We start from the raw sequence: 24,914 nt of genomic DNA, 5'->3' as shown, positions 1-24,914 counted from the left end.
AGTGATGTTGGAAAACATTCAGAGGCTCAGTAGCAGAAAATTAGCTATTTCTTCCTGAAGATACCATGATTTCCTCTCTTTGAGACTGTGTAACTATGGATGGAAAAAAACAAACTGAAAGAAGGACGTGGATCTCTTATGTAAAAGCAGAGAATAGAAGAGTGTAGCATTTATTTGAAGTACAAGCTTCAGGAGGATTAGCTTGAAACTAAGAGACAGGGTGGTCACCTGACCAACAACCTGCCCTGGCCAAGAGGAAAGGTCCTTCCGGTGACAGCCACAGAAAGGAATTCTTAGCCATGTCGTCTTCGAATAGCCAAGATATTATCTGCACTGGAAGTGATTTAGAAGGTCCTTGGCATCTTCTCACTGAGATCTGCTACCATCTCGAATTGATCCTGAAAAAGGAGACCTCGGTGCACAGAGACTCTAATGTCCTCACCAACAGCTGACATAAGACCAGTAAACTACTGCTTAGCTCACATCCGATCCAACCCTGTCATTCTGAAGGTGCACAGAGACAGTGGTCAGATGTCATGAGTACCGAGACCATAAGGTAACTTAGACTTGAGATTGGTAATCATGTTGGGCAATCAATAGAGAGAGAAAGCAAGTTAAGAGAAAGAAAGAGAAGACAGAGAAGTAGAGATCGTGAAGCTTTGAAAGAAAGAATGACTCTAAGTTCTGATTGCTTTCCAATTTCAAAGAGCCAAAGTTATGTTTCATGTGCTTTTGTTCTATCCTTTCAATAGCTCCCTGTTTTCTTAAACCAGTCACAATGGACTTCTTACTAAATATTATTTTTTGTCCTTTATTGAAGAAGTTATGGGTTTGCAGAACAACCGTGCATAAAATACAGGATTCCCCTATACCACCCTATTACTAACACCTTGCGTTGGTGTGGAACATTTGATGATAGCACATTTTTGTAACTGTACTATTAATTAAAGTCCATAATTTAGCTTAGGGTTCACTGTATAGTGTAGTTCCATGTAGTTCCATGTAGATCTTTTTTTATAACTTTTTAATTACGTAACCATATATACAATCTAAATTTCCCCTTTTAATCACATTCAGACACATATATTTCAATGTTATTAATTATGTCCGCAATGTTGTGCCACCATCACCACCACTCATCCCCTGGTAATTTGAATTCTAGATCCTTATTCTATGTGTTTGCTTATTGACTAGACCATTGACTGAGCCTGTTCCTAACATGCCTATAACTGTGCATTGTTAATTTTAGAATCTGACTGTCATATTTCTTATTGGCAAAATATAAGTCATTTTTGTGTGTTGATCCTAACACTGCCAAACTCTATAATAGTTTATTTTTGGATTTTTTGGACTTTTAAGTAGTCAATAACCATATTTCTCATCCTTCTAAACACAAGACCTCTTATTACTCAATAGGATAGGATGGGATAAGATAGGCTCTGGTAGCAAATAAAATACCAAATCTCAGCTTCACAGAATAAGGTGGAAAAGTCAAAAGTAGGTTTGATCATCATTCTTCATCTTATATCGGTGCTAGATCATGATCTGTAGTGCATGCTAGAGGATTCTGCAAGATGTTTTTAAAGTCCAGGCCCAAAAGTGGCTTAATCACTACTGCCCACATCCCACTGACAACAATTAGTCATATAACCCCAGACTGATGCAAGGAAGCTGGGGAAGGTGGAAAGTATATGGATATTTTGAGTGCTAATAATCTCTGCTGTATACTTCTCTTTTTTTGTTTTCCTTGTCTTGCATTGCCTGGGATTACCAGTACAAGAAATAGAATGCATCCTGGCTTACTTGTTTATTAAGTGAATGGGAAGATAGCTAAACTTTATTATTATGCACAAATTTTGCTATATGATTTTAGTGTGCACTGTTTATCATATTAAGGAAATTTCTTCGATTCACTTGATCAAGAGGCTTTATCATGAATGGTTGTTGGATTTTGTTGAGTCTATTAAGATGATCATAAGTAAAATCAAATTTTTAAGGTCTTAATCCTATACAGTCATGATATCCTTTTGGCTACTGTTTGCTCATATTTTATTTGTGACATTTTCCATCTAATCTCAGTGATTATATACTATAATATACTTTTCTTGTTATGTTCTTGACCAGTTTGGATATTATACTAGCATCATACAATGAGTTTGGTATCTGGACGATTTTTTCCCTGATTTCCAGAATACTATGCACATAATACCAGTCATCTATTATGCACAGATTTAATCAAAAGCAAAAACCACAAACTTCACTGGTAAACCTATCTGATCCTGGATCTTTTTGGAGGAGGGGGCTGGTTACAAGTGATTTCAGAGCTTTGTTTTGGTTTATTTTGTTTTAGAGCTGAGAGAACACTCATCGTGTCCAATTTGTTAATTTTTTTGCTTTTCTAGAATCACATTATTTCCATAAGATTGTCCATGTTTTCTCATTTTCAAAGATTGCCTGATTCATATGGACTGAATGTATAGCCTCCATCCTACCCAGACCCTCTGGAAGATGTCATTTTGGGGTTTATAGCATCAACTTCTCTATGTATATTTCCTATGTTATTAATAATTTTATTCTTTGTTGGAGAAAGGTATTATCTTTCTCTGTCCACCTTCAATGCCAAGATATCTAAGAACTTAACTTTATCATATTGCACTTCCTTTAGAAAAAAGTGAAAAATCAGATTCATTGGTCCAGCTAATGTAAGTATAGATAAATTTGTAAAAACCAAGTAAAGTCAATAACAGGTAGGAATTTACTTAATTACTCAGTGCACCTACTATACATTAACAACAAACATTTACGGGTATAGCATTTATAAATTTAACTTAAAAATGTGCTGACTTTCTTCACAGTCTGTGGTTTTTTAAAAAAATATCATTTCATGTATTCTTTGGATAAGGCAGGGTGTTCTGCATACCAAATGCCTTGTAAGTTATTCATTGCTTTACATTTATCCATTTATTCATTCCTACATTACAGAAATATTTATTGAATATCTAATGTCTTGAAGCTTTTCTTAGATGCTTGGATAATAATAATAAGAGCTGACATAAGAAATGTTCACTTTGTGTCAGCCAGTATTTTAAGGGTTAACTAGCTAAAGTTTATACCTCAGTAAGTTAGGTACTATTAACATGCCCATTGACATATGAGGAAACTGAGGTTAAGACACATTCCTGATGCAAAACATTTACTTTGTAATGGGGAGACAAACAAGTGAACAGACAGATATAATATCCATCCGGAAGTGGGGGGTAGGCCCATGAATAAATTCACTTAATATCGCTCACAGGTAGCAATGCTTATAACATGTTGCTTTAAACAAATAATTTAGATTTTAATTGACGAGATGTATAGACATGAATTGGGACCCTGGGTTATTATTGGAGTGTTGGATATGGTACAGGTCATTTGAACCCTTTGGACTTTAGACTCAACAATGAAATGAGGTGGTTGGAGTAGGGTTGCAGTTACTATTTTTTGACTCTAACTCTAATTAAGAGTTTTTCTAATAGGGCATATTATGCATAGATGTTTCACAGTTAGCCATAAGGACTATGAATGTGCCTATCAAGGGTTGCAAGGATAATATGCCTTTCTTTACTACATAAAATTTAAAACAAATCTTTGATTAATCCTTAATTGGGGTTGACAATTTAAGGGAGGGTGTAGTGTAGTTCAGAAGGACTCAAAGTGGTAGTCCCTGAACTCCTTGAGGTCCCAGAAGCTCTTTCATGGGTCTGCTAGTTCAAAACTATTTCTTATTAAGACATTATTTGTCTTTGTTACTCTCATTACCTTATGAGTGTTTAGTGGAATTTCCCAATGGCTACATAATATTTGATGGTGTTATCTCTCTGCTGGCTAACAGAATATATGCTTGCATATTCTTAACCCTTAAAATTTCAAAGTTTTAAGTTTCAATATGACAAATATCGATGGATATAAATCCTGGGGAAAAAGCTCATTGGAATCCTCAATTGTTCTTAAGAGTGTAAAGGGATCTTGAAACAGTAGAACCACTGATGCAGTTGACAGGTACATGGGATTTGAGCTCAAGACAGTGCAGGCATAAAATCATAACTCTGTCACTTGCTAGCTTGTGATTGGGCAACTTACTTAACTTAGCTGAGCCTCAGTTTCTTCATCTATATTAATACCAACCTCATAGCTTTGTTGTGAAAATGAAATGAGATAATGCAAGTAAAGTATTTTACAACAGGCAGGTCTGACATAATAAGAGCAAAATCTTTGCTTACAAATAATTACCCAATCTTAGGACTGATACACAAGAAAATGATAAACTGAAATCATTTGTTACCTCTGGGTAGGAGAACTGGCTGGCTGGAGGACAGGTTAAACAGGGGACTTTTCATTGACTACCCGTCACTTGGAAGGCTCAATTTATCAAAAGTAATAAATGTGATTATAACTTTAAAATGTTTTTTAAAAAATTACCCTACTCTTAATAGATACAGGTCTCATAGCTTATCCACCACCTCATTTTTGATGATGCTTTGTTGTTGCAAATTTATCTGAAGATAGTTAAAGCATACAATGATGGTAGTTATTCATATAAAACATTGCGTTGCCGTGATGCTGCAGCTAACTCAGCACACCCACATCAGTTTACCATACACAAATTCTTGGCTACCTGAATTCCATAAAAGAAGTGAAAAGGCAGCCTTGCTTTAAAAAAAAAAAAAAAAAAAAAAAACTCTTTTATCTCCTACATTATTAGCCTCTCGCTCTCTTACAGAGAATCCCTATCACTACACAAACATGCTCTAGTAGCTCCCGTTTCTTTAAAATATGACTCCACATCCCCCTCTAGCCACCATCTCATTTCTCTGTTCCCCTTAACAGCCAACACAGTTATGCTAATATTCATTGATTCCATACATCTTGTTCTCTCTTCCACCCACTCTGTTTTAGTTTGTAAGCTACTGGAATGTAATCTACCAGAAATGAACAGCCTTGTAGAAAGGGAATTTACTAAGTTGCAAATTTGCAGCTCTAAGGCTATGAAAATATCCAAATTAAGGCACCAATAAGAGGTTACCTTCACTCAAGAAAGACTGATGCCATCCAGAATACCTGGGAAGGCACATGACTGGTGTCTGCTGGGGTCTTTGGTTTCTGAACACCTCTCTCAGCTGGGAAGGCACATGGCAATGTGTGCTAGCTTTCTCTCCTCATTTCATAAGGCTTTCCCCAGGGCATTTGACTGTGTGGGCTCTGTCAGTTCTGTTGGTTCTCTAGCTTTTTCTAAAATGATTCCCTCTTAAAGGGCTACAGTAAGCAACCCACCTTGAATGGATGGACAAGCATCTCCATGGAAACCATCTAATCAAAGATTGCCACAGTTGGGTGGGTCACATCTCCATGGAAACAATCAAAATTACCCCACCCTCAATATTGAATGAGGATTAAAGAATTTGGCTTTTCTGGGGTCCACACAGATTCAAACCAGCACACACTCCAATCAGAGTTCTGTCCCTAACATTCCACTAAAAACCTTGGCTCAAGACCACTTGCTACCAAATCCAAAGGTCTGTCTATGCACATATTAATATTTCAGCATCATTTGATGCTACTGGTCACACCTCCTTTTATGAAACATCCTCATATCTTGGGTATGTCTGTCAAAAAAAGGAATTCTGAGGTATAGAGTTCCACCTTAACCAATTTAACATAATACAAACTATGACAGAGGGGACAATCCAGAGATCAGATTAAGACTAGCTAGGGAGCGGGCCACAGTGGCTCAGCAGATAAGAGTGCTTTCCTGCCATGCCCGAGGACCCGGGTTCGATTCCCGGTGCCTGCCCATGTTAAAAAAAAAAAAAGACTAGGTAGGTTTGAGATGTCTGCTAGACATCCAGGTAGAGATGTTGAGAAGGCAATTGGATTATAAGACTGGATTGGGAAGAGATGTCCAATAACTCTCAAATGTGTATTACAAACAGTCTGTTACCTAAAACTGTAGTTTCCTAGATCTGTCAACTTGACATCGTGACGTTAACAAAGCCAAAATTACTCCTGCCCTCCCCAAATCTGTTATTTCCTCAGGCTTCCCACATCTCAGTAAATGGCAAGGCCATCTACCCTTTCTCTCAAGGCAAAGACCCAAGAATCCTCCTTGAGCATTCTCTTTGTCTCACCTTCTACCTATCTGAATCTTGCTGGCTCTACTTTCAAAATATAAATTTGCCCGCCTTCCATGCAGGAGACCTGGGTTCAATTCCTGGAGCATGCACCACCCCCACCCCCCCAAAAAAATTAAAATACAAATCCATCTTCACTATTACCACCCTAGTCCAAACGCATCACCCTTCCTGGACTTCTGCAAATCCAGCTGATGTTCCCCACTCCCTCTTTTAACGCCCCCTACATGTATTTTCCACGCACAGGCAGAATGATCTCTTTAACACCAAATAAATAGTATCCTCCTCCTGCTAAAGGCCCTCAATAATTTTTTGTTGAACTATAATTAAAATCTTTACTTTGGGCTACAAGCCTTATACCTCCTGGCTGCTACCCATTGCTTTGATGTTTTGCTGCACCTTTCTCTCTGTCTTGCACAAGCCTCAGATACACTACCTAGCTTCTACATGAGAACGAAAACACCGAACTTGTCCCCCACCTTAGTGCCACTACTCTCAGCCTGCTTTTTGCCTAAAAGTTTCTTCCCACAGATGGTCTCTTCATTGTTGCCTGAATGCAGGTTCCTCAAGGACCTTCCCCACCCACCTTCTTAAACCAACAAGCTGCTCTTCCCCACCACCCATGCCCAAACACTGCCTAATGCAGCACTTTATTTATTCCCTTCATAACTTACCGCAACTTCTAATTATCTTTATGGGGGGATTATATATTGTCTATTTTCCCCTATTATAGTAACTCATGCAGGAAAGAGTCCTTGACTCCCTTTATTTCTGCTGCGCCTTCTGAGCTTAGAAGTTTGCTTAGTACATAGTTAGTGTTCTAGTTTGCTAGCTGCCAGAATGCAATATACCAGGAATGGAATGGCTTATAATTTAATAAGTTGCTAGTTTACAGTTCTAAGCTGAGATAATGTCCCAATTAAAACAAGTCTATAGAAATGTCTAATCAAAGGCATCCAGGGAAAGATACCTTGCTTCAAGAAGGCCGATGAAGTTCAGGGTTTCTCTCTCAAGTGAGAAGGCACATGGCGAACACAGTCAGGGCTTCTCTCTCGGCTGGACAGGCACATGGCGAATACGGTGTCATCTGCTAGCTTGGTCTCCTGGCTTCCTGTTTCGTGAAGCTCCCCTGGAGGCGTTTTCCTTCTTCATCTCCAAAGGTCGCTGGCTGGTGGACTCTCTGCTTCATGGTGCTGCAGCATTCTCTGTTCTCTCTGAATCTCTCTCATTCTCCAAAATGTTTCCCCTTTTACAGGACTTCAGAAACTAATGAAGACCCACCCAAATGGGTAAAGACACACCTCTACCTAATCCAGTTTAACAACCACTCTTGATTAAATCACATCTCCAGGGAGATGATCTGATTACAGTTTCAAACATACAATGCTGATTAGGGACTAGAAGAAGTGGCTGCCTTCACAAAATGGGATTAGGATTAAAACATGGCTTTTCTAGGGTACATACATCATTTCAAACCAGCCAGTTAGTTAAATGGTTAACCACTTATGTATTGTTTGTAATATAAACTATGCTGGAATAGTTCTTCTAAATGTATTTTGGTAAAATTTGCTAGTATTTTCATAAAACAGATTGCCAGGGTGTAATTGCTGGGTCACAGAGTATGCACATTTTTTAATTTTGATAGATCTGAAGTACTGCTTTTTAATATTTAGTGTGACTGATTTGTCCCTTTAAAATTTAATTATCACAAATTTAATTTTTCCTCTTCTCTCTTGAAAGATGAGCCATTTCAAAACCATTCTTTTTTTCCCCAATGATTTTATGGTAACTGAAGCATCATCATTCATTTTGCAAAAACCCTAGCTTTTGCTTTATAGATTAAATTGATATAGGCAATTTTTCTATAAAGCAAATGCCTGTGAATTGAATCTTCATTTCCCATTGCTGCTACCTCCATTACGAAATACATGATGTGTTTTCAATGGGAGGGAAAAAAATGACACACACTCCCCCTTTTTACATAATATTCTTCTTTTCATAGTTTTCATATTTGTTAAAGTAAAGGTGCTAACGTGTCCAGAGCATTAACACACGAATGATCAAAACTGAAACCTTTTAAGTTTGAAATGTGCAGAGAGCCACTGGTTTGTCAATGATAATTATACATACCATATCACAACTACTTGAAGGGACAATATGTCATTTGTACTTTCTTGAAATCTTTCAGATTAAGTTCTGTAACATTGCTTGGAACCCAGAGCTAAGAATGCTTTGACACTTGTGTGCACTTTTTTTTTTTTTTTTTTTTTTTTGCCTGGGCAGGTACCAGGAATCGAACCCGGGTCTCCTGCATGGCAGGCGAGAACTCTGCCACTGAGCCACCGTGGCCCGCCCTGTGTGCAGTTTTGAGTTAGCTTTATTCTATCTTCCGGTCTCCAGTGATATTCGTAACCTGTCCAGCTGCCTTATGGCTGTTTGGTGTGCACAGGGAACCAGGGACAAGGGTGTGGGATGGCTCCCCACCAACATATGTCCCCAGTCAGGAAGAAAACACAGTCCAGGAGCTTGTGGTCCTGGAGGTGGGTTAGGACAGGATGGCAATGATCAGCTTCAATTCATTCCACTGACAATCCCCACCCCGACTGTGATCAGAAGAAAAGATACTATGTCTAAAGAATAATTATAAATTTTGCAATAGAACAAACATTTCATAAAAATTGTTTAGTTTTATTCCTAAAAAAAAAAAGATACTCTCCTATTACCTGGTGTAAATGGCGATCTATACTTATTGGTTGAATAAGCATTATAGGAGTGAATTAAATAATTCTTAGCTGATTCCTTTCATCAATCAATCATCAATCATGACCTGCATCACAACAGGGCAAAATTTAAAAGTTCTTTTATTCGTCCTCCTAATTACATCATAGAGCTTGTTAGACATAATTAGTTCCTAAATTTTTACCTAGCATTACTCATTGTTAGATAAAATTTGTTCTTAAATTTTTACCTAGTATTACTCATCGTTTCCTACCAAATATAGTCCAAAAACTTTAGGGTGGCATTCAAAGCCCTCTGCAAACCAATAGCCTGATCCTTTCCAGCTTTATTCCCTCCACCATTTATTTCCCTATGCCCACAATGCCAGAACTTTCCCAAATGTATCCTGCACCCTTGTCTTCTGTGTTTTTTTTTCTATTTTTCCACTCCCTTACCTATTTTCACCTACTCAAAACTCTACATGTCCTTTCTTTCCTATATCAAATGCCACCTTCCAGTTAAATCTTCCCCCAGCTCCTTGTCTCCTCCCTTCCCAATTTCAAGTATTCCTTCAGCAGTTCCCTGCCACTGACTTTTTTAACATTGACCACACACTGAATCGTGTGTATCTGTATACATCATTGATCTCTACTGTTTGCTTATAAGCTCCTAAGAATCAACAGCCTGTATTATCCATCCTGTTATCTCCACAGCAACTTTCCAGTTTTCTACGTTGAAGATGCTGAAAAATGCTTTAAAAAAAAAGTGAAAGGAGCTGTTGACCAATACTGCTAAACGTTTCCGCTGGCCACATTGGCAGCGCTCTCGTGCCATTTAGTGATGCCACCTGGCACATACCCATTTTTAATGAACGTAAAACACTAAACTATGAACCTAAGGGATATTTTCTGACCTTTCTTGTATTGTGAGTCAATCTGTGATTTGGGGGCAACTGCATGTATGAGGGTGCCATTAATAAATACCTTCTTTTCACCACCAGCTTAGAGATATGCAATGGCACTAGTGAAATAAGCATGCATGTGAAATCCGTGAAAATTTTCTGACAGCGCCCACATTTTGCAGGCTTCACAGCCCCATGCTTAGATAACCAGCATCCAAGATTGTTATTTGACTACTGAGTAATAGAGAGATCATTTTTGTTTCCAAGTATGATTTGGTTTTTGCACAGACAAAAACTGGATATAAATGTGTTGATAAAGATTTGAGGAACTGAAAAATTAATTTTATGAATGTAAATGAAAAGTAGGCCTAAATAGAATTCATGCCACAGTAAAGTATAAAACTGCTTGGTGTTGTTTTTGCCAGCATTGCAATGTGTACATCTATCCAATGTATAAAGCCATCCAGTTGACTGAACATACGCTGCCCAAAGCCAATGGTAAATGAGAGCTTTTCCTGCTGCTCAGGTTTTATTTATAATCTAAACCAGAAACTCCAGGTTCTAACCTACAGCAATTCCTTTATTGTATCATAATGTTAAATAAATATTTTTATTGAGAATTCTTCATACACATACAGTCCATACACAGAGTACAATCAGTGGCTCCCAGAATCATCACACAGTTGTGGATTCATCACTACAATCATTTTTAGAATACCTGCATCACTCCAGAGAAAGAAATAATATTGTATCATTATAACAAAGCAAAATATAACTTGATAAAGCTAAGAAGAGGCATCCCAATGGTTGAACTAAGGGAGACGGATTGCGGTGTTTAAATCTAGATTCCTCTGAAGCTATCTCTGCAAAAAGGCAAACTTTTGCTGTGAATTACTCTCTGGGTCTTGGCATTCACCCTAGGAGGCAAAGGAACCCTGCCACCCAGTCAGGATTTATAGCTCGCCCATTGTAGGATGAGAAGCCCAGGGTGAAGGAAAATAGTAAGTGAAAGGCAAAGACAGAAAAAAAGAAAAAAACCTCAGCCTTGAATGAAGTTGATGGTGGCCAGGAAGAGTAAACCTTTCCAAATGTGGAATACTCTGTTGAAGAGTGCTCTATGGACCACTGAGTTGGCTCATTACCTGGAGCAGGGTAAAAAGATCCCTAAAAGCCCAGACAAGTAGGTTCAGTGAAAACACACCCCAAAACCAGAGGGAAAGCTCTGGAAAGTGCTGTATCATCAGCTCAATCGACTCAAAGATGACTAAGTTAGGTAGCTTTATGCAGGTTAAACATTTGTGCAGGGAAGCTCCCCACACAGTCTTTTATTGACAGCTACAGATCAATGGTAATTTTTGATCATTTTCAACCTACATAAACCTATTGACCCTATGGCTACCTTTGGGGCACTTCAAGTCATCAGAAATAATCAGAGAAGATGGTGTAAAACTGTCAGACTGCTGAAGACTCCAAAAGCAGTTTCATGTTCCCAAGAGCAGAGTTGAGAGGTTAAAGTGTAGCTCAAATTGCCAGAGAGCCTCCCCTCGCAGAGTGTTCCAGAGTCTTGTCTCCATGCCTCATAAAATGACTCACTGATTTGTGTCTAGGCTCTGCCCTATGCATATGAGGGGAAAAGAGAGAGAGAGAGAAGAAGGCAAAATATTATTGGAAATATTAGATTGCAGAGAACGGACTATCCTCTAGTAAAGCATTTCTCCCTCTCTTCATTTGTGGAGTCATTCTCCTTTGATTGTTTCCTTAAATCTGGTGCCTAACAAAAGCTAATGTACTTCTAGAATTAAAAATCTGAATATACTATGAGTGTGGGCATAGAATAGACAAAGTCAAAGGGGAAGCAAGTATAAATTGATAACCCAGAAGGTTATAGGGCAAGAAAAGTGAAAACAAACCAGAAAAGATCAAAAGAAATAGGCAAAATGAAAGAGTGAAAGGAAGCAGAGAACAAATGAATGACAGCAAAGAGGAAGAAACAAGAATATCGAATTAAAATAATCTCCACAGAGGAAAGCAGGTGAAGGAATAAGGAGAGAGAAGTGGGATGGAAGGAGAAAGGAAGGTGGAGAAGGAGGAAAGGTGAAGTGGAGGAGGGAAAAGGAAGGAAAATGATTTTTAATAAGGTTTTCCCTATTGAGTGGGACAGAATGTTTTACCTTCAAAGGAAGGAATTGAATCTAAAACTTTTAAGGTTGTATCCACAGTACTCAGGCAAATGTTCCGGATTTAAGGAAATTAGCACATAACAACAAATAAACAAGACACAATCCAAATTAATCCCACCGAGTTAAACTGTGTCCAAATTTAACAGCAGGATTCTAAAAAAAAACTATTAATAGTGAACTTTGGTATTAAAAAATCCACTCCGGAGAGAATAACTTCAAATCATTTCCTAAAATATTATAGAGGATTGTTTTGCCATTTTAAACTTTTCTTCATTTTTTCCATATGGACTTTATTAAAGATTGGCAAAAAGCATGGCTTTAATGAGGTTTATTGAAATGCCAGGTATGTTTGTCGTGATTCTCCCCCGCCCCGAGAACCCTCAGAATTAAACATTAATGTTATAAGGGAATTTTTCTCAGTATACTTTGATGATACAGAGATTCTTATTTACAACCCAATATGTGATTATTCCTAGTTTTTCAGAGACAAACATACACATTAAGCAAAACAACCGATGTAATCACCTATTGCGCAGCATACCTTTAAACAATTTCTGAGCTAGGCATGCACAAAATTCAACTTGAGACCTAGGGGTCATGTTTCTGCATTAGACGGTAGAGTTTTTGAGGCTAGGGCATTTTGAATACTTCTGCTTTCAAAGATCTGAGCCGTAAATGTTTATTAAAAGCATCTATAATGAAATCAGTTTTGTTATGTTTTTAATGGTTGCCTGGAGTGTGTCGGATGACTGAATGCCGGTTGTTAATCATTAAGGACCCAGGTGACCAGAAGTGTTTGGTGGTATCGCCATCTAGGGGCGGAAGAGAAGTCTCAGCTCTGAAATAAACTAATTGAACAGGTGCCGCTATTGACAATATACGTATGTTTTTGCTTTATAGCCCACATGCTTTTCATGTTTCTTATGACAAAAGCTATCTCTAGATGTCCCCCAACAGCCTACCTTTTTTATATAGAATCTGTTAGAGGTGATTACTATTTGCTTTGGAGCTTATGCTTTTTTGGCATCTATTACTGGGTATTCTGAACAAAGAATTATTCTTTTTTGCATTATTAATCTTGCCCGTGTTTGCCCTATTTCCACAGAAAAGGAATCATTTATCAGAAAAGAATGTTTGTAATCGGAACTTGTAGCATCTTCAGATTTAATATTCATTATGGTCATTCTACCTCTGTGTTATATTTATCTAAAAGACCAATCCAGTGTTGTGGAGAAATAAGTTTTTAAATATTTATGATCTTAACTTTTAATATTTCAAAAAAGAGAAATTAGTATTTCTGTAAAATTTGTTGCGGTGTCTGGTCGCTTAGCAAATGTTTAAATATTAAAAGATTTCAAGAGGTTAGCATGTAATATCCTAATGGGACTATTGAAACAGGAAAATTGACTTCACCAGCTTTAGGAAATTGTATTTTATTTTCTCTGCCAGTGTTTAACATATGATAAAAAATAATAACATGGTTGAAACCTACAACCAAGAATAAGAAAACCATGTCAAAAATTATTTCTGCTGAGAGTGTTTTGGTTTTGGCTAACCAGTTTGGAAAATGGCCCACAGTTTGGTTTTGTCACCTTGTTTTATGTTTTGTTCAAAATCATATTTGAATGTCCCCAAATTAAGGAGAATTTCCTTCCATGTAACTTTTTTTTTTTTTTTTTTTTTGCGTGGGCAGGCACCGGGAATCGAACCCGGGTCTCCAGCATGACAGGCGAGAGCTCTGCCACTGAGCCACCATTGCACCGCCCCCTCCATATAACTTTGATGCTCTTAGGTACCTAGTCTCAGAAAATAAATTCCTCTTCCCCACGTCACGTTCCTCCTTCTCTGTCTACCAGAAAAGAGGAAAACTAAAGACTGTCTATCACATTTAAACATCTAATAAACCAAATCTGATCTCACACACCATTAAATGTAAATATCCTGTTAAAGCAGTCAAAACTTCCACATGACCCTTCACATCCAGTGGGTATGATACACAAGAGAAAGTGCTTATTTGGGTGTGCATGTGTTTGCACGCATTTATCTCTACACTTATTACTGGCCCACTTGCAGACATGATTCTTCTCTGTAAACACGTCTATCCATCCAGACCAGATGTTGAAAGAGCACCCCGGGGCCTTTCAAAACATTAGGATTCTTAGTTGCAGTTTAGACAGGCAAAATATGTGGAATGTTGCTCTCCAAGTAGAAAACTACAAAATCTAATTCTGCTATCCTTTTTCTTTTCCTTTTAAATCAACAAAGATTAAATTCTCAAAGACTAGCTCACAACTATTTTGGGTGAGCTTTACGATGTCATCATGCTTTTAACAAATGAGAATATTTTCACCTTTCGATTGGTAATAGACTCTTCTGAGGGCATGTATTTATATGGGCTTAGTCAGTTGGCTTGTTGTTGTTTTCTTGTGTTTGCTCATTTGTTTGTACCTCTTTCATCACACCAAGAGAATGAGAGCAGGAGATGGAGAGACTTATGTACAAATGGTGTTGGGGATTCGTACATGAGAATTATCATTGTTCAGGTTATATCTGGTGGGCAATGATCTCATTCTCTGCCTTCAACTTGGTGCCAGCAATTTCCATCATAAGCTGGATACAGCATTGATTCCTGGCATCATAGATTTTTTTACATTCATATCTCATATCCTTTGGTTTGCAAGTTCTGAAAAGGCAAGGATCCCATGCAATGCACATTTTCTGGATATCTTTCATCACAGAACATCAGGTAGTATATTAAGGATGTCAAAAAGAACAAGAAAAAAAAACATTGTTTTCCTAATGATACTTCAAAACCCTGCTATAGTATTTGTGCTGCTGTCACTGTTGTGTCTTAGCCATGCAGTTCAGAGAATGACCTTCCAGGAATCCTTGGCAATTTCTAAAAGAAAATTGTTCATTTTCTTACAGGGAACAAGCTATCAAGCCCACCTATTCGGGTTGGAGCCGTTCACGACATACCACGTTGGCATCGTGGCCGCAAACCAGGCAGGAGAAGTGTCAAGCCCCTGGACTCTGGTTCAAACCTTAGAATCTTCCCCAAGTGGACTGAGCAACTTTACAGTAGAACAGAAAGAGAACGGCCGAGCATTGCTACTCCGGTGGCCAGAGCCTGTGAGAACCAATGGTGTGATTAAGGTACTGTCTGCCTTACCTGTGAAAACACATATGGCGCTCTGTAGATAAATACCTGGGCCCTGGCAGGCCAGCCGGCCGCTGTGGGGAAACTCCCTTCACGGCCTGTTTAATTCTTCTTGATGGCTCCTCCAGGCACGTCATCATAAAATGGGAGAAAACCAGCTCACATGTGTCATGCCTCTTATGAATTCAACAGTGGGCTAAATGCTCTCCGTAGATTTCCTCATTTAATGTCATGTCGAGCCTACTAGGTGAGTACTACTAAACCTCACTTGGCATATAAAGGTTAAATAGCTGCCCAAGCTCACGTTGTACATGACCGAGTTTGGATTTAAAGGCAGGAAGTCACACCAGAACTGAACTCTAAGTGACTGCTCTTCCTGCCTCCTGAATCGTACTACCCAGTTATTTGCTTAAGACTTGCCTGGTTTGCTCTTTGAGCAGAACTCGCTAAGCTGAAGACAGGAGGCCACATGTGTCTGTCAACTCCCCAACTTCTTTATATAGCCCTGAGAAATAATCTTATAAATGCCACCCGTCTTTCCCGGGCTTCAGTGGCCTGTGAGTACAAGCAGGGTTGCATTTCCACTAAAGCTCCCATTTCGATGCTTTGGGCCCTCACCCCCAGGAAAGCCAGACTTCATCTTCCTTTTGGTGCTCCTACCCAAGGGTAGTGGTGACTCACTCGTCAATCCATACCATAGCCTCTGTCTCCTGTCTCCTCCGGCCTTGGAGGGTCACTTGAGCCCTCATCAACCATCTGCAGACTCGGGAATGCAGTTTCCCGACCTGCAGCTGCTGTCAACACAGTGGCCTCTCTTTTACCACTCCTTCTCCAGCTAGCAAGTATTTCCCCTTTTATTTCAAAGAGAACAGTTAAGACTAAGCTATAACTTTTAATAAAGCTTCCCTGAAAAACCCTACGAGAGGGATGGCAGACGGAAATTATGTACAGTGAAAACTGAGAACTGGAACTAGAGCTCACAGGCCCAGGTCCCCCCTTCTGGGCCCCCCTGTAGGCTGCCTCCCTGCCTAACCCCAGGCCTGCTATGTGGAGCCAAAGCAAGCTGCTTTCCACCTGCCTGCCGGCACGTGACAACAGGCAGGCTTCCCCCACCCGGAGGCAGGAGGCTTGAGCCTTAGGACCTCTGACCTTAAAATCCAAGCCACAGCCCTAAGGACCTTCCCACTTAGCTAAGCGCTGCCCTTCCCTCCACCCCATCCTCTTGCAAGTGTTTGTTGCCTGTCCTGGGGTCTGCCTCTTCCCAGCATGGTTGACCTTGGAAATATCCAGTCCCTTTACCATCATTTGCATTTCACCAAATATGCAGGGAGCATCTATTAAGTTTCAGGTACTTACTTGGGAGGGAACAGAACAGGCAAGTCCCCTGCTCTCGCAGACTTCGTGGGTGTGTGTGTGTAGACATGAATGAGTGTGTGGGAATGTATGAATGGTAGGGGGACAGAGAGGCAAACAATAACCTAGTGGATAAATAAACAAGGGAATTTCAGAGAGTGATGAAGGCTGTAAAGAAAACAAAATAGGATCATGTAAATATGCCTGGCTCAGGCTATGTTAGCATGGATGATCATTTGAATTGAGTTGACATTTGAGCTGAGTCCTGACTGACAAGGCAGAGTCAGTCATGTGAAGATATGGAGGCAAAATGTTCCAGACAAAGTGAACAGCAAACAAAAGGCCTGAAGCCTGGAATGAACTTAGTATATTCAAGGAAAGGGAGGAAGGTCAGTGTGGATGAAGTCCTGGGAGGGAGGGAAAGATGCTCCAGAAGAGACTGGAGTGCATCTGGAGGAGGTGGGTTGTACCCACTGTGGGCAGTGGTGAGCAGTTCGGGAGTTATTCTAAGTAAATGAAAAATTGCTGAGTGTTTTAAGCAAAGTAATGGCATGACCAAGTTGATGTTTTAAAAAATCACTCTGGCTGCTATGTGGAAAATGGATTATCAAGGGCCAATAGAACTTGGAAGCTGGGAAGAAATTCAGAGCAGAATTGATAGTGGTTTGAATTAGGGTGGGAGTTGCGCAGGCAGAGAAATATGGGTAGGTTGGAGATGTATGGAATATATAACTGACGAGAAGTAGTAATGGATTGGATGTGAGTCCTGAAAGCAGGGGTGTACTTCCAGAATGCATTCTAGATTTTGACCATGAGCCAGGTACTGGGAAGGGAAAGGCTGGAAGATCAACCGGTGTAGCAAGCAGGCACTTGGAGATACAAGTATAGAACTCCAGAGAAAGTTCTTTTACTGAGATATATGGGAAGTCATTAGCATCTAAGTGGTGTTGAAACCCATGGCACTAGAGGAGATCAACTATAGAGAGAAAGTAAAGATGATGAGAGCCTAGCATCAGACACAGGCATACTGGAATTTGCAGGCAACAAGAAGGAAGATGAGTCAGCAGAAAAGATGAAAAAGAGGCAAGTGAGACAGAAGGAAACATAGGTAAGGGGGTGAAGTGAGGAGAAAATTATGTCAAATGCTACTGAGCCATCAAGTAAAATGAGAGCAGTAGAAGTGACCTCTGGATTTGAGAGTGAGGAAGTCATTGTGATCTTGACAAGGACAGTTTCATCCAAGCAGGAAATGCTACTGCGGTGGCTTGAAGAGTATGGCAAGTGAGGAAATTAGGACAGCAGTTAGGGGCAACTCTTCAGAGAAGTTTAGATTAAAAGAAAAGCAAAGAAATGGAGCAGTAGCTGAGGGACTGTGGTGTCAAGAGAAGTTTTATGTAAAAATCAATAGAAGATACTGGAGTACATTTAAATGCTAATGGAAATAACCCAGTGGAGGGAGATGAAGTGGTGATGCAGGAGATATTGAGAGTAATTGCAGGAGTGAAGTCTTTAGCAAGGAGGAGGAGATGGGATCCAGAGCTCAGTTAGCCTTTAATGGAGCAGAGATACTTCATCCATAGCAAAAGGCAAAAAGGCAAAGAGAGTAAGTATAGATTCGCGTGGATATAGTGGTATTAATATATGAGGACACTGCCTTCTGATTGCTTCTTTTTTCTCAATGCAACATGTGGCACATCAACAACCCTTGTTGTGAGCAGAGAAAGTGAGAGAGCAGGCAGATAGGAGAATAAAGTGGGATTACAAGGATAAAAGTTGTGGTAAGAAATTTAAAGTGAGACCGGTCAGCATGGCTGTGTATCTTTTGTCTCCAAACCCAGGTAGGAGGCTGTGTAGAGAGCTGAATTTAATGTTAGTTAGAGATTTGCCAGGTCAATATTTGGGCAGAGAGTGGGACATTAGAGTCACAGAGGCTTGCAAAGTAACTATAGATTCTAAGCACCCTTCAGAAGATACCCTGTCCCCTTCCTCCAGAGGTTTGGGCTTGCCTTGGGACCACAACAAGAAAATCACATAAAAAATTCAACAAAAGTAGATCCCTAAAGGTCTAGACTATCTAATCTTAAACAACATTAAAGTATTTCAGCAATCCAGTCTGAGCTAAATTTCCCTAGGAACCACTTATGGGAATGTTTAAAACTCAGTGTGCCTCACAAGGATTCCCCTGTTTCCTGTCTCTTCTTGAGAGTCACTGTCATAGGGAGTGACGACATCTACATTTCTGTGCCATATCTCTCGGGTGTGTTACCTCAGGAAAAGGGTGGGAAACCACTGATCAAAATCATCTGCATTTAAGTTAAGTTAGCTCGTCTGTTTCCCAAAGAACAATGAGAACTTGTTCTACATTTGTGTAATGATTGCTCACATGGTTTTCCCCAGAACAAATGAATAGTATGCTCCAAAGAAGCAATCAATTCTCCCCTGGCTTTTAAGAGCAAACAGGGTGGTTTTTTTCCTATCCTCTAGTCATCAAAGTTTATATTTTTATATTTGTATATATGTGTCATACATATATATGTACATAGATGCTGGTATGTATGCATATGCATACAAATACATTCTTTTCAGTCTTGGCATCCTGCTACAACGGATTAAGCATTATAATTTCATTCCATTTCCCAACAGATTTCATGGGAAATGGACAATGTAGACAGGTCCTATTTACCCTACTTGAGATAAGATCAGAAAGAAGTCTATAAAATAAGGATGTGGATAGTATTCCCTAATTACAGGAAAAAAGAAAAAAGGAGAAACCCCATGAGCACTACTTAAGTGAGAATCATACTCAATAGCTCTTAGCTTTTAAATAAATTCTTAAGTATTATCTAAGAAAGAAAGGAAGGAGGGAGGGAGAGAAAGAAGGAGGGAGAAGGAAAAGAAAGGAAAGGAAAAGAAAGGAAGAAGGGAAGGAAACAAGGGAGAGAGAGAGAAAGAAAGAAACAAAAGAAGGAAGGAAAGGAAAACTGCTTTTTCTGTGGGCCTTACTTTAACTGGAAAAGTTACATTCCTCAAATTAAGCATCAGAATACTTCTTTTATCTCTTGTTACCAAGATGAGGAGTAAGAGGGCCAAAAGGATTAAGAGAGATGCAATCGCTACACCAAGAGATCACATGCCGCAAACCATTCCCTTGGTTTCTCTCCTTCCTGCAGACGTACAGCATCTTCAGCGAGGGCCTCCTGGAGTACACCGGCTTGCATCGTCAGTTTCTCTTCCGCCGCCTGCACCCGTTCACCCTCTACACGCTGACCCTGGAGGCCTGCACGCAGGCAGGCTGTGCCCACACGGCGCCCCAGGCTCTGTGGACGGATGAAGCGCCCCCCGACTCTCAGCTAGCTCCGACCGTCCAGGCGGTGCGGTCCACCAGCGTCGAGCTGAGCTGGACTGAGCCCGTTAACCCAAATGGAAAGATAATTCGCTATGAAGTGATTCGCAGATGCTTTGAGGGAAAAGCCTCGGGGAACCAGACAATCCAGGGCAGTGAGAAAATTGTTTTCACAGAATATGATACTGAAAGGAATGCATTTATGTATAACGACACAGGTTTGCAGCCATGGACGCAGTGTGAATATAAAATCCACACTTGGAATTCAGCAGGCCATACCTGTAGCTCTTGGAATAGGGTAAGAACGAAGCAGGCGCCCCCAGAAGGTCTGTCTCCACCTGAGGTATCTTATGTGTCTCTGAATCCCCAAAGATTGCTGATTTCCTGGACCCCTCCAGAACAGTCTAATGGTATTGTCCAATCCTACAGGCTTCAAAGAAATGGAATACTCTACCCTTTCAGCTTTGATGCTGTGACTTTTAATTATACCGATAAAGACCTGCTTCCTTTCTCCACATACAGTTATGCAGTCATAGCCTGCACAAATGAAGGCTGCTGCACCAGCAAACCCACTGGCGTCACAACCCTTGAAGCTGCTCCAGCAAGGGTTGGCCCTCCAGCTCTTTGGACCATCAGTGCCACTCAAATTAATGCCTCGTGGTCACCACCATCAATTCAAAATGGAATGATCACTAAATATTTACTTAGATCTGATGAGAGGGAGTATAATGCTGGGCAGAGTCTATCCATGCTGATTTCTCATCTGCAACCTTATACTCAATATAACTTCTCCTTAGTAGCCTGCACCAACGGAGGCTGCACAGCTAGTGTGCCTAAATCCGCCTGGACTTTGGAAGCCCCACCGCAGAAAATGGACCCTCCAAGTTTGCAAGTCACAGGCTCAGAATCCATAGAAATCACCTGGAAACCTCCAAGAAACCCAAATGGCCAAATCAGAAGTTATGAACTTAGAAGGGATGGGACCATTGTCTATACTGGACTGGAGACTCACTACCATGATTTTACACTCACCCCGGGTGTGGAGTACGGCTACACCGTGACTGCCACCAACAGCCAGGGTGGTGTTTCGAGTCCACCAGTCAGAGATCAAACCAGCCCCTCTGCGCCCTCAGGAATGGAACCTCCAAAACTGCAGGCCAAGGGCCCGCAGGAGATTTTAGTGACTTGGGACCCACCCGTGAAGACAAATGGAGATATTGTCACCTACACCCTCTTCATCCGTGAGCTGTCGGAGAGAGAAACGAGAACCATAAGCGTAAACACAACTCATAATTCTTCTGGGACATGGTCATGTGTGGTAGACCAGCTAAAGCCATTTCACAGGTAGGCAGCCAATTCTGCATTTTCGGAAAACAAGTCACTGTCATTTCTATTCTGTGAGTACTCGGTTCTACTGGTGAAAATAAAAGCAAGATGGGTTGACAACCCCAACCCCATCCACTAAAACCATCAATAGTGGATGACCCATTCTCACCCGGTCAAAACCTGTTTGCATAATTTGTGGAGGGGAGAAATCTTGAAGGTGATTATTTTGAGTATCAGTTTTTGAGAAATATTTGTGATTCACTCTGATGTCTGGATCAAGTTGTGCAGAAACGGGGCCAGTCCTCTGGTTCTAGGTCCTTCTGGAAACATGGAAACATGCAGGCTCCTGGACAAGCATGAGCGTAGGTGGCCTCAGATGACTCAGGCTGTTAAGAAAATGAGGTATTATTTTAAGGCATGATTAAAGTCCCAATGACAGCCATTTCCAGCCAGAGTTGGGCTGAACCAAAATATTTGGGGGTGAGGGTGGGTGGGTCCTCAGCATTTCTTCCAGAAATAATGAGGCTCCTCTGACAATATTTCTTTACCCCCTTCAGAAGTGCCCCAGCTCTGATCTCACTGATTCTCAGTAGCACAGGCTTTCTCAGCGCCCCCCTCTGGAGTTTCCTGGAAGTGTGTTGTTCTCCAAATAAGGGAGTCTCACCACCGTCTTCTCTTCCCATAGTCTAGAGAATTGTTCGGCATTTTTTTCCAACCACATTTTACGGAACCTACCTCTCCAGAGAGAAGAGGAATAAAGGACATTTTATGCTTAAAATTTAGTAAAATGAACAGAACCATTTACAAATATCAAAGGCTGAAATTGTGTTGATTTCCAAGCACCACAGGTAAAATTCAGCTATTATTGTAATCTACTGATGTGTAGGTTAGATCCCTTCTATAATTATCTCTGATATATCGTGCTGTTCAAATGAAACATGCATGGTCTTACGCATCCACTCAGGACAGTTATTTAGGATCGTATTAAATAGTAAACAATAATTAAAACTTCCGCAGGTATCCACCATAGCTAATCCATATGCTATGTGAGTTAGCTTTTATCTTACTCTGATGCAAGGCATTAAAAGGTCCACCTTAGCTGCAGAGCTGAACATTTTATGCTGGCTTCCTCTTTCCTGACTGCTTCGTGCAAGTTTTTAAAATCATGCCAATTTGCTTCTTTTTGAAAAACCTTATTCAAAAAGATTTTTAGAGTAGGAAAGGGTTTTCCATATGTGAGGACACTTTCCAGACTGAAAAAAAAGTTCATTTATCTGAGAAACCTAGCGATGGTTTTAAAGCTATGAGAGATATCTCTTTTTTACCCGCCCTAACTGATATTGACAATATGACACTGAATATAATCCTTAAATCATTTCTGTCTGAAGTTGGGGTTCATGTAGTGTTTTTTTTTGCTTTTGTTTTTGTTTTTAGCAGAATAATGTTTGCCGAATATTGCAAATTAGTGTGTTCTTAGGGCCCACCTTATTGGCCAGTCGGAAGAAGTAATCTGAGAATATTCTGAGTAGCGGAAGGAATCTGACAGAGAATTTTTAACTATCCCAGATAATCCAGGAAATGAGTAATCCAATATGAACAATCAAAATTTGACGTCTCAGAATTGCACAGAAGTCAGGTCTGCCATACGAGGCTTGGTTCACCAGTAAACTGGTAGCTTCATCAGAGGGCTCAGCCCCTCAGACGCTGCTGGGACTCAGTCTGCTGAGAGGATGAAGGTGGGACAAAGCAGAGACTGGCATGCGAGGAGAAGCAGGGGGTAAGGGAAGTCACAAAGGAATAGAGAAATGTAATTAAGAAGGCAGAGAGGTCAAACAAAGAAAACGAGAACAGAGGGCAGTGATTAAAGGACTGAAGAGGGGAGACAGAAGGCAGAAAGCCTGGAAACAAAAACAAAAAATTAATAAAGGGAGAGAGGAGGTGGCTGGGTGTTTGAGGGAAAATTAGAGTGTCATAAAATCAGTGGGGCATAGGGAGCAGAGAACAAAAGCTCTCATTTGCAGCCGTAGGCACCTAGTACAAACAAAATCCCATTTGCTGGGAGAGAAAAGCCTCTGCTGTGGAAATAGAGGCAGGAGACCAGCTATGAGGCCGAACGTAATTGATTGGTTGAGTTTAACTGGATGGTGATAAGTTGTCTCTGTGATTGATAATCTAGTGCGTAAACTGGGTTAACTTTGGTCCCCAAAGGTCCTTGTGTGGTGTGTAAGAGAGCCTGTTTTAAGATGTCAGGTATCAGGTGAGGGGATTTATTGCCACCACACCTTAACTCGATGATCTTCCTTGATGACCTGGAACCACTCCTGGGAAATCATTTAGCTGCAGAGAAAGGAGGACCCCAGGGCTGCAGAAAACAGGTCCATCCTCTGCAAGGTGTGCATTCCTTTTTTTTTTGCATGGGCAGGCACCGGGAATTGAACCCAGGTCTCTGGCATGGCAGGCAGAAACTCTGCCTGCTGAGCCACCATGGCCCACCCAAGGTATGCACTCTTCACTGCTATGTAAGTAATTCTTCAGAGGACCAGAATTTTCATGCTGGAAAGAACCTTGAGGATTTATTTTATTCCGGACATTCCTATTGAGGGAAAAAATTGCTCCCACCCCTTCCAAGCTAGTAGGAATCATTCCTATAATTTAGAAAACCAGGAAAATCCACATAAAAACTTCCCAGGAAATGTTCTTTAAAATGGTCCAGCTAGAAGAGAATAATTGTGAACTTTTTGCTCTTTTTTTTTTCCAAAATCACTTGGGCTTTTGGAGATTCTTCCCATGAAGAGGTATTTTGCTGATAATGGGTAGTTTCTGCTTTGTGTTTTCAAGGTATGAAGTACGAATTCAAGCCTGCACCACGCTGGGGTGTGCATCGAGTGACTGGACATACGTACAGACCCCTGAAATTGCACCTCAGATACAACCTCCACCCCATCTAGAGGTACAGATGGCTCCAGGAGGGTTCCAGCCCACTGTTTCCCTTTTTTGGACAGGACCACTTTGGCCAAATGGGAAAGTTTTATATTATGAATTGTATAGAAGACAAGCAGTATCTCAGCCTGGAAAATCAGATTCAGTGCTAACCTATAATGGAAGTTCAAGCTCTTTTATGGATTCTGAACTACTGCCTTACACAGAGTATGAGTATCAGGTAAGAAATGTCTATCATCAACCATCAACTGAGATTGCTTGTAAAAATTGCCTGCAATTTGTAAAGCCTCTTAAGGAAACACAGGGCTTAAGGAATTTAATAATTTTCTTTTTAAAATTGGAAGCACTAAATGAGGGAGGAAAGACCATACTGACTTGCCTCCTTCATTGTCGTGGTTCTTGAACCAAGTCATGTAGGCTTATTATTCCTATGAAGATTTTAGGTTATTTGCATTTCTTACTGATCACATGGTTTCAACCATTAAACTTTCCTCTGAGTTGGAAATATCCTGGTTAAAGACTGCTTTGAAAATAACTCATTAATTGTGCCAAGACAAAATAAAACCTAATGGTCAAGAAAGATAGAGAGTGTTGAGAGAAGTCTAGAGCAAAAAATTCTGTGCACAGGGTTGAAGTAGGTTATGTCTGAGGACAGTCTAAAAACTAGGACTTTGGATAACCCTCAAAACAAGGGATGGAGAATAATATTTTGAAAAGATTTTTTAAGATATGTAGAGGACTTCTCTTTGGCTTGGTTTTGCCAAAAGGGTCTATTTGCATTCTTTTGATAACAGCCACCCCACTACCTATGGGAGATGTCCCT

General features: G+C 40.3%; 1 protein-coding gene across 1 annotated transcript in view; it reads left to right on the top strand.

Moving 5' to 3' along the window:
- Positions 1–24,914, top strand: part of USH2A (usherin) — an 844,952-nt gene that overhangs the window by 777,461 nt on the left and 42,577 nt on the right. Inside the window, exons 62-64 of the mRNA XM_077157816.1 lie at positions 14,898–15,125; positions 19,653–21,169; positions 23,990–24,311. Coding sequence (XP_077013931.1) covers positions 14,898–15,125; positions 19,653–21,169; positions 23,990–24,311 — 2,067 coding nt within the window. The remainder of the gene's footprint in view (positions 1–14,897; positions 15,126–19,652; positions 21,170–23,989; positions 24,312–24,914) is intronic.

The sequence above is a fragment of the Tamandua tetradactyla genome, chromosome 4 (assembly GCF_023851605.1).
Source record: "Tamandua tetradactyla isolate mTamTet1 chromosome 4, mTamTet1.pri, whole genome shotgun sequence".
NCBI lineage: Eukaryota > Metazoa > Chordata > Mammalia > Pilosa > Myrmecophagidae > Tamandua > Tamandua tetradactyla.
This window is presented reverse-complemented; position numbering and strand designations above follow the sequence as displayed.